The sequence below is a fragment of the Sander lucioperca genome, chromosome 14, assembly GCF_008315115.2.
Source record: "Sander lucioperca isolate FBNREF2018 chromosome 14, SLUC_FBN_1.2, whole genome shotgun sequence".
In the NCBI taxonomy this organism is placed as follows: domain Eukaryota; kingdom Metazoa; phylum Chordata; class Actinopteri; order Perciformes; family Percidae; genus Sander; species Sander lucioperca.
This window is the reverse complement of record NC_050186.1, coordinates 32,327,198-32,337,711: the sequence shown is the minus strand read 5'-3', so window position 1 is coordinate 32,337,711 and position 10,514 is coordinate 32,327,198. Positions and strand designations below refer to the sequence as shown.

Sequence of the window (10,514 nt, the reverse complement as noted above, 5' to 3'; positions counted from 1 at the left end):
GGAAAAGGCCCATGATTATTGATCTATTATGAAGGTTCTAATGTTCATTTAAAACTTGTATGTATTATATTAAAGCTGCAAAGATAAATCAATTAAATTGTCATAATCGATTAACAAGTTTGAGTCATTCCCTTATGAAAAAAGTAAAACTTCTCTGTTTCCTGCTACTTAAATGTGACTATTTTCTAGTTTCTTCTCTCCTCTGCAGTAAAATGAATATGTTTGACGTGTGGACAAAACAAGACATTTGAGGACATCATCTTGGGCTTTCGGAGACCCTGATCGACATTTTTCACCATTTTCTGACATTTTATAGACCAAACAACTAATCCTTTAATCCAGAAAATAATCGAAAGATTAATTGATGAATGAATGAAAAATAATCATTAGTTGCAGCCCTAGATTACATAGATGTGCTGTCTATACGCTGTCGTTGCAAGTGCCTTATTCATTATCATTATCATCCGTGCTACTATGTTATTACACTAATAAATGCAGATACTTGAGAAGAGTAGAACACAATGGCTGCGTCCTCCTGGGGTGGATCATATGTCTGCTTCCCCGGTTCCTTCCCCTTGACAAAAAAATACACTCTTCAGTATCAGCATAATCAATGGGAGTGGTGCTGGAGGGGGCGGCTACAACAGTTTGCCTGTATGTGATTCGCTGACATGGGCTCTAATTGGATCAAGTAGGAACTTGCTTAGCTGGATGCTTTGTGCTGGGATTGGGAGCCGAGCACGAACGCGACCAGACAGGAAGAGAGGCGGAGAGGGAGGAGGCTACAGGCTGCCCCGCTCACCACTACGAGAGGAAAGATTGAAAGAGGAGTGGTGAGAGAAAAAAAAGGGGTGTATTCCCTCTTCTCTGCCTCTTGTATTCCCTCTTCTCTGCCCTTCTGAGCCACTGCAGCCCCCCTCCCCCTCCCATTCTCTTGCTCTCTCTTTCCCTTACTCATCTGTTTCTGTGGCTGTGCTGAGAGGAAGGGCACCTGCCGCTCCCTGATGATTCAGCCTTTCAGCTACTTGGAGCTCCACAGACAAGACAGCATGTCCCTCCTGCCACTGCAGTGCCTGGCCGTCCTGTCCTCTGTCTGCACTACAGCTACTGCAGCTGGCCCAGCACGTCGACACCGCCTCTTCTGCCCAAGCGCTCAGGTGAGTGAGTACTACTCTTCCACCACTGCTCTCTAGTAAACCCTGCAGAACATTTAAGGAATCCAATTCTCTGGCAATCTTTTTGTTTTGTTTTTTTGCCTGCAGCCAGTTTGACGATTCTATATATAGACTGATTGCCTTTTTCTGTGAGAAAGCATGAGTAAGGAACTCCTTTCCCTCGTGCGCAGAAGGTTGTCTACAGAAGTCCCAGGCTGTTAACAAGGTGCGACTCACTCTGAAGAGCATTTGTACCTTCCTCTGAAATCCCAGCTCTGACTCTGCAGCATCATAATGGAAAACATACTCGAGGAGACTGGTGGCAGACAGCCACTGTGCGATGCTCTGAGTTAATAGTTGAGGTGTTCAGAGAGCCTTCATCCAGCAGTTGGAAAGGATGACTGAGGGAATGGACGACATCTCTGCAGGGCCAGCTCACCCCCCTGGATCGGCCTCCCCCACCAGCTCTACTGTTGATACCGGACAAGTCCCTGAGGAGAAACCAGAGGAGACAGTGGCAGCTGGCGAGAGTGGGGAGGAGGGTGCAGAGGGAAGTGGTGGTGGTGATGGGGAGCATTTGGGGGCTTTGGGATTTGTGGCCTTGCCAGGGACCTGCTGTGTGTGCATAGAGATGGAACAAATTAACCATTGCCTGCACTCTGAGAAAATCTGCATTCTTCCTATCCTAGCCTGTCTGCTTAGTTTAGCTCTCTGCACAGCTGGCCTCAAATGGGTCTTTGTGGATAAGATCTTTGAGTACGAACCACCCACACACCTAGATCCTAAACGCATCGGACAGGACCCAATTATCATATCAGTTTCCCCGACGCTGGGACTGACTGTGTCGATTCCTCATTCGTCCCCGTCGTTTGTCTCCTTGACCACCGCCATTACCCCAGGACGTCCTGACGTTTTCGTAGAAGAGAAATCGACACGAGGGTCGTACATGCCCCAGTCTCCACAAGTGACTCAGTCTGATCCTTCTGTTACACTGAAATACAACGCTGAACGTCCCACCGTCCCAAAGCAGACTCCCCACCCTCAGACAACACAGGAATTAAACGACATCATCATCCCAACAATCTGTAAGTACCCAACACTCAGTTCAGTGACAGCTCTGGGATTGGGTTTTCATTTATTTATGTCCCTTTGTTCCAAAACTGGTCTCTAATATCATGATATAGGATGTAATTATGGGCTGGAGTCCTGCTTTACCTTGGACTGTGATTTTCAACATTGTACAGACAAGCTCAGTGTTTTCATAAAAAAGGATTCAAATGTTTTTCTTTCTTTCTATTTAATCCATGAGTTAGTAAATGGTGCATTCTATCCATTGTGTCAGGAAGTGTCAGGACCTCACCTGAAAGCAGACACGTTGTGACTTGCAGAGTGTAGCATAGAGGCCCATGACTAAGCCTCTGGAGTATTGCTACACAGATAGGTGTGCAGGAAACAGCAGCTCTATTCCAACCTACTTTACCCCTACAGTGAGTGAATGTATCATTTCAAACATTCATTCCTTCCTCCTAATTTATTAATGACCCATTGAATTTAACCACATTGACATAGGCACACTACAATAACTGGATGTTATGGTGATATTTTGAATGTCTTTGGTAGGCAGCATACAATATGGAATATCTTTAAAATGTGTCGATGCACATTTTCAGTCATATGAAAAAGTGAAAATCAATAAATGATGTGGGACACAAACTGGAACTCCGGGATGTGGTACAGGGAGACTTCCTGTCTTCTGCCTGTGCTCCATTTCAAGGTCAGAGCCTGCTGGAGGCTAATTGATGCCCTCCCCCCCCCATCCCTCAGCCGCAGGGAAAAACAACCCACTTATACTGTCTGTCTGCCAGTGGCTCGCCACTATGACGAGTCTGTCGTAGTCACATTACTGTGTGCTTTATTACAGTGAGCTAATCTAAGGTGATAATGGTGGTGAGCGGTCAGTTTCCAACCAATGCCTCAGTGAAGGCACATACTGCTCTCTTTATCAGCTGCACAGATAGACGATGTGTGTAACTCAGTGGTTCCCAACCTTTTTGGTCTGAGGTTCCCCCCAGAGTCCGGTCAGAGGAACTCACGTACCCCTTCATCAATTCCCATTCTATGTTTCAAATTACTTTTAGTCATATAAAAGTGGATAGTTTTTTTTTTCATACTTGTTGAACTTTTAGATTGTCTAGACTACAATGTTTTAACTAGGCATTCATTACCTTTAGCTAACTATTTTAACTGTTTAGTCAGTAGGTCTACTTTTAGCTAACCATTTCAGCCGCTTATGCAATATGCCTACTTTAGCTAACTATTTCAACTGCTTACTTTTAACTACAGTATTTATTCCTCTCATTTACTCATTAGTTTTAGCTAACTACCTGTTTAAACTTCTGTGCTTGCTTGCTAACTAGTTTTCAAGCACTCTTACATAACACATGCAACATCTAGTGTTTAGTTGTTACAGGTTTTAATCAAATCATAATTGCTCCGCAATCTTTCCATGTAACCCCTGGCAACAGCAGAAGTACACCCTGGGGTGGTTGAGAATCAATGCTGTAACTAACTGCTATAACTGCACTGTGGGAAAATGCTTGATAACCAGCTACTGTTAACACACGTACTGAAACATTTAGGTACATTGGTGGTGCAAAGGCCACTGCAGACTGTCAGTGTTGAATTATTTGTAGCAGTAACTGCTCATGTGTTCTAACAAATACAAAGGGTTGTGTTTGCTGGTGGGAAGCCAGCGAGGGATCCACGGGCATCATGCAAACACATCTTTGTATTCTTATCCTAATCTTCCTACAGCAGTGTGGAGGGTGAGGGAGACAGTGTCATCTGATGATCTGTTTGGCAAATTGTAGTGGGTCCAGTGAGTCAGGGAGGGAGGTGGTGATAAAGGATTTGATTAACCACTCAAAGCACTTCATGATGGTGGAGGTGAGTGCTACTGTTCGGTAATCATTCAGGCAGAGGGCGTTAGTCTTTTTGGGGACAGGGACAATGGTGGTCTTCTTGAAACGTAGACTGGAACAGTGACAGGCTGAAAATGTCTTTGAAGACTTCTGCCAGTTGGTCTGCACACACCTTGAGAGCTTGGCCAGGGACACCATCAGGTCCAGGTGCCTTGTGTGGCAACACATCTGCCCTAGATATTAGTAGTGGGCAGGGGTCCTGGGCCTTTTGTGCCTCCTCAGCCTCCCCGGTTGATCTCAAAGCCTGCATTGAAGGAGTTCAACATCACTGCTGTTTTTCTCTTGTAGTCTGTAATGGTTCTTAGTCCAGCCCACATGTTTCTGGTGTTGGAGCCCTGGAAGTTATACTCCATATTTTCCCTGTATTTTTTCTTTGCCCTGCTAAAATCTGTCCCGAGCGCATACTTGAGACATTGATGATGTATCAGCAGGACTTTCCCCAAGGTGGCGCTGTTAAAATCCTCCGCCACAATAAAAGCAACTTCCAACCATGAGGTATCGGTCCTGCTGATAACTCCTTACAGCTCGTCCAGTGCTTGGGTGAAATGTACACTGCTGTGAGAATGGTCGATGTAAACTCCCTAGCATCCGATCATAAGGTGCTCTAGATTAGGAGATAGATTAGAACAGCCTGTAGAAAGTATCTCCACATCTGAGGATCACTTAATGTTGATCATGAAGCAGACATCCAGCCTAGAGACTTGATTTATTGATATTGATACACAAAGCTAATGCGTACGGTAGGGCTGCTCGATTATGGAAAAAATCATAATCACGATTTTGGTCAGTATTGATATCACGATTATTTAACGTGATTAGTCATTGACTTTTGGAAAGATGTTGCATTTATTGAAGTTAAAAAACAGTGAAACAAATCAACAGTTAACAGATCAATAGTTTTTCTTGATTACTCTGTTTTTGTGATCATTAGGAGTCAAAATCGCAATCACAATTCAAATTTCAATTAATTGTAAATTATGTAGCGTAAGGTAACGTTATAACGTAACTACATTCAACACGCTCATAATGTTGTTAGTATGATTGTTTGGACCACGGTTAACGGGCATTAACAATCAAATTTGCCATGTATTAGCTACATTAGCTTTTGAAATAGGATTACATTAGGCAATGTGATTTGTAGTTGATTGACATTTGGTTTTGGTTTGTCTGTGTGTGTGTGTGTGTGTGTGTGTGTGTGTGTGTGTGTGTGTGTGTGTGTGTGTGTGTGTGTTCTACCATAGCCCCGGCTGCTGGACAGGATCAACTGGATTGCTGAAATAGTTTTTTTGGTTTGTTTTTTATAATCTATGCATTCAGCATTTTTCGTCATTTATCCTACAATTAATCAACAATTAATATTCTATGGCATTCGAAATTCTCCTACTCGTAACACTTTCTTTTCTCCTTGGAAATGAGGGGTGAGAGGTTTGTAGCCCGAAGTACATTTTTGCCAGAAAAAGAAACAAACAAAACAAAACATTGTTCTGTGTGTATGGGTTCTGTGGCCAATCATTTTTCGAAAGACAGATTAAAAAAACTGCATACAGATTTGGTTTAAGATAAACTCAACTTGTTGAAACTCAACACCTTGAAATCACCTAATCTATTTTTTGCTGATTTTCAAGCTACAGTATACTGTATAGTAACAAGGTCAAAAAAAAAAAAAAAATGATTTAAATAAAAAGCCTCAAATGGAATTTGCCTTTTCTGGGTTGTTTTCCCTTTTCATTTCCAGTGTGTTCTACTTGTCTGATGTAGGATTACTGGTATGTTGTACAGATGCAGACCTTACAAACATATCTGTAGGCACAGAGCCTTCTGTATATCCTTAGGATAGCTCTACAAGGAATACATCTTTATACATGTTAAAATTAATGAGGCTGCTGCACCTCTTTCTCTAACCATTTCAGCCAAGCAAAACTTACATTTTGAATTCGTAAAAAGATGAATTGTTCATCAATAGTAATGTTGTTTTTCAAATCTTTATTGTGCCTTGTAAGTGATTTAAGAAAAATAATTTTGTCTTAAAGGTGGATTAAGACAAAAAGTGCAGACAAATGTCAGAATCTATTTTTAGATCAATTTCACTGAGTCATGGTTTCCTTAGTAACCTTAATAGCATTGTCAATACTTCTGAACAATAAAGGCTTGTAGCTTCCCATTGCACATGTGTTGGTCGTAAAACATGTGCAGGAAGTGATGGCTTATAGTATCAACATTATCATTACACATCAACATTAGCTCACCGCTAAGTGAAAGGAGCAGAACAGGAAACAATGAAACTCCGAAAAGGCCATGTCAGTGAGAGAGTGACTGCTGGACTATTTGAATGAACAAGGTAATAATGCAGGGCATTGCTGTGCTGCCACTACCCTGGCCTTCTGTGGACTGCCTGACATACAGTGCGTTTCCTTGCACAGCAATAACCAGGGTATGGTCTTAACCAAGGGGGTAAGCTTCTCCTCACAACACATACCTCCTATGGCGCCATTTTGATGCTAACAAGGACTCACCCCCTGTTAGCATCCCATTGACTGCCATTCATTTTGACGGCACTTTGAGAGCTGAACTTTACATATGAAGCGTTTAAAGACTTTATTTGTCCATTGTTTATTTCTAAAGAAACACGACAATGTATAAAAGGCTCCATTACCTTGTACCTCACGTTATGGCGCCGTAGCAGACGTTTTTATAAAAATAGGCTAACGATTGTGTCATAACCACGAGACTTACTGTCTCATAGTAGAGGAATTACCGTATAGTACAGGAGAAGCTCGCAGACAGTTTGGACTTCCATTAGCTGTTTAAGTTTAATTACTAATGTTAACTAGCATTTTAGTTAGCAATAATTAGCCTGTGCCTATGTTATCTCCTTACATATACCTACGCTCTCCGTCTCTGCAATATTCGGAATGATTGAGATTTCTCTTGGCACAGCTACCAGAAGACTTACAACTTTCAGACAGGTTGCTCACGTCACATCTACGTCGTCTCTCTCAGTTGGAGGCTGCGCAGTAACGCTCAGCGCTCAACGGAAAAGTACTTCTAATATCCTTCACTGGTCTCCATCCAGAGCAACGGGATCTGTTGGTCCATTCTATATACAGTCTATGGTCTTAACCCAGTTAGTGAATAATCAGGTTCTGAAAGTTCCCCCCGTATACATGAGCAAGAATGGGAAGAATAACAGGAGTAACTCTACCTCCGGTACAGTAGGTGGCGCTCTAGCGACAAGACGTAATATGTCTCCATAATAGCAGGCGGCGCTAATCTGTATTGTCGCCCAAAAAATTAAAACCGGCATAACGGCTATTACTGGCGACTCATTCAGAATACGATCTCATATTGTACTAAAATAGTTCACTGAAACGTGTTTCTGAAAACATTTTAAGCGAGAAATAGGCCGTGAAGTTGCTGAATCTGTCTTCATTTCAGATCAACAAAGGTCAATTTAAAAGATTTTCGTCAGAGTTTGAGAGGCTTAGTCACGCTCATCCCGCTTGCCATTTCCGGGTGAGTCCCGACTGCCCTGTCTCCGACTGAGCATGTCAGGTTGGCCAAAATGAAGGCCGACAGCTCCTCCAATGGACGACGGCACAGAACACACCGAGCAGAGTCAAGTCACTGACCTCGCCAATTATCGGCCCGTGTGTAACTGCTTTAAGGTGTAAACATGCAGGAATCCCCCGGTTACTGAAGGAGTTCTCTAGGTCTGTTAACCGGGTTATGAGAACTCTGATTTTAACCGGGGTAAGGTGTTTACATGGTGTTTGAGAAATCGGAGTATTGCCTTAACCCAAATATAATCGTTTTTTTAAACTGCATCTAAACGCACTGATAGTCTATCTCACAGGCGCAGGTTTTATTCTTCTTCTTCATAAATTAAATAGATAAATAAAAATAAAATAATTTTTCCAAGCTTTTTTGAGTTTGCAACCGAGCATAGATAGTCAGACGCCCAAAAGATATCAAGAAATTAAAATCTAACATTTTAACAATTTTACTAAGGCAACAGCCTGTGTGTAATCCATGGAGGATAAAAAAAAAAATCTGGATACTAAGAGTGAAACAAGTCAATTTGTGGGGGTTGTGATTTTGCCATTTAAGGCATTGAGGAAAAGTCTTTTTTGGGCGCCATGGCATCACATGACGGGCACGGAAATTGTAATTCCACTGTTTGGCCATTATGTCAAATGTCAAATTGTGTTAGATGTCCTGGTGATGTTTCTTCTTTCTTTTTCTTTTTACAAATTTACAACTGACCAGTTTTATTTATTGTTGTTCAGGTTGGATTTTGCTATGTTGTTCACAAAATGTACACATACATTACAGTGTTTAATTCAGATTATTTTGTCTAAATCTTTGTCACCTTCTCTGGTGTGACTGCTGGGATTCCAGGTAATCATGCAGAGGGAGATTTCTGCTGGTGCAGTGCATCACTGTTTGTCCTTGACAACACTTGACAGAAACATCCTCTGCAGTAGACTGATTGCTCTGCAAATACAACCCCAGCTCTGCCCAAAGAGCCTGAACAGCAGAGAAATGAAGTGGCCTGCTGGCAAAGCTCCAGCACTGTGTCACTGCTCACCGGTTTCATGTTTCAGATTCACCAGCAAAAACTAAGCAGAGAAATCTGCATCATCTCGAGTTTGGTCGCCCATGTTTTTTTTTTTTTTTGTTAGAGGGCGGAGCTGGGGAGGATGACCTGGTCAAGCCAGTGTTGTGTATGGTTGCCATGGTGCTGCGCTAAGCTAAATGCTAAAGGGGGAAAGTTGCCAATTTTCAACCCTTCTGAAGCGAGTCATCCAGCAGAGATTTACCGGCAGGTAAACGCGGACCTCCGGGTACTGGAGACATTCATCTGCATGTACAGCAGTACAGAAAATCTACTGACCTTACCTTAATTTAACAGCTAACGCTAGTGATAACTAGCTGGCTTGGTTGGCAGAACACCAAAGACATTTTTAGGTGACCAAATGTTCCAATAAACTTTGATTAAGTGAAAACACACAGTGAGATGGTCAAAGTTTAAGATGAAAACACAGACAACACTCAAAAATAAGTTGAGGTCTATTTTAATGTCCATAGTGATTGACTGACAAGTTGGCGTGTAGTCACGCCCCAAAAACATCCCCTGCTTTATTGTCTATTTTAAAATGGGACCATCATTTTCAAAATGAAAATCATGCTGTATTAAAGAGTTGAAACTAGCGATTGAGAACATAAACTCATTATGAAAATGTTTACTGAGGTAATAAATCAAGTGAGAAGTAGTCTCATTTTCTCATAGACTTCTATAGAAACAGACTTCTTTCTGGAGCCAGTGGAGTCTCCCCCTGCTGGAAGTTAGAGAGAATGCTCTATTTTTTTTTTTTTTTTTTACAGTTTATGGCCAAATATCAATATTTACTATCCATATTGGCTGCTGATTTGTGAATGTCATGGTTTGGTCCGTGTTTCTAATACATCCCCTGATAAAAGTTTCCAAATTAAATCATTAACACCAATGGCTTTTGAAAGCTATTTGATGTTTTGAAGTTAACAATAAATCCAATGAATTTTCTAGAGCTTGCATACGAAACTATTCACACATATTATGAAAGCTCCAGTGTCAATTGAAATGCTGTCACAAATAGCTCAATTTCAATACAAACAGGAATAGAATGCAGGATCTGATTCACACTATGTGCTGCAAATATCTTACACCCTGATTGATGTTTTTGTTATCTTTTTTCTCATGTCAATGATTCTTTTCTCAGTTATCTGATGTAGCTGCTTGTTGCAGTGCTGAAATATGCTGTGTAATGCTGAGCTAATACCCTTATACATGTCTACAGTATTGTACTCACTGAATCCATTCACCCCCTTGAGGCTTACTTTTTCCTTTTAAGAATATATATTAACTTATCATGTGGCATATCTGCATTTATAAAAGTGAGTACACTTCAATAAAGAAGGAAACAAGGGACACATGTCCTTGATGTGTGCAATATTGCCCTTGAACTATAGCTTTACATTACACTTCATTTAGCTGATGGTTTTATCCAAAGCGACTTACAATTGCTATATATGTCAGAGGTTGCACACCTCTGGAGCAACTAGGAGTTAAGTGTCTTGCTCAGGGACACGTTGGTTGATGTATCGCAGTGGGAATTGAACCTGGGTCTCTCACACCCAAGGTATGTGTCATATCCACTGCGCCATTACCACCCCCTAGAGTTGTTACGATACCAATACCAGTATCGGAAAAGCCTCCAATTCTGGCTAAACTATCAATCTAGTATCTGTCCAGATACTGTATCATAGCCCAGATGAAAGTTCTGAGCAGATTAAAATGCTGACGCACTCATCTGAGTCGCCTTCAGCCATTACTGTGTGC

General features: G+C 41.7%; 1 protein-coding gene across 2 annotated transcripts in view; it reads left to right on the top strand.

Moving 5' to 3' along the window:
* The first annotated feature begins 757 nt into the window (after nucleotides 1–757).
* Nucleotides 758–10,514, top strand: part of nrg1 (neuregulin 1) — a 45,845-nt gene continuing 36,088 nt past the window's right edge. The window contains exon 1 of one of the 2 annotated variants that reach the window (XM_031287341.2): nucleotides 758–2,239. In XM_031287341.2, coding sequence (XP_031143201.1) covers nucleotides 1,552–2,239 — 688 coding nt within the window. In that variant the 5' untranslated portion in view covers nucleotides 758–1,551. The remainder of the gene's footprint in view (nucleotides 2,240–10,514) is intronic. The other variant, XM_031287340.2, reaches the window with a different exon arrangement.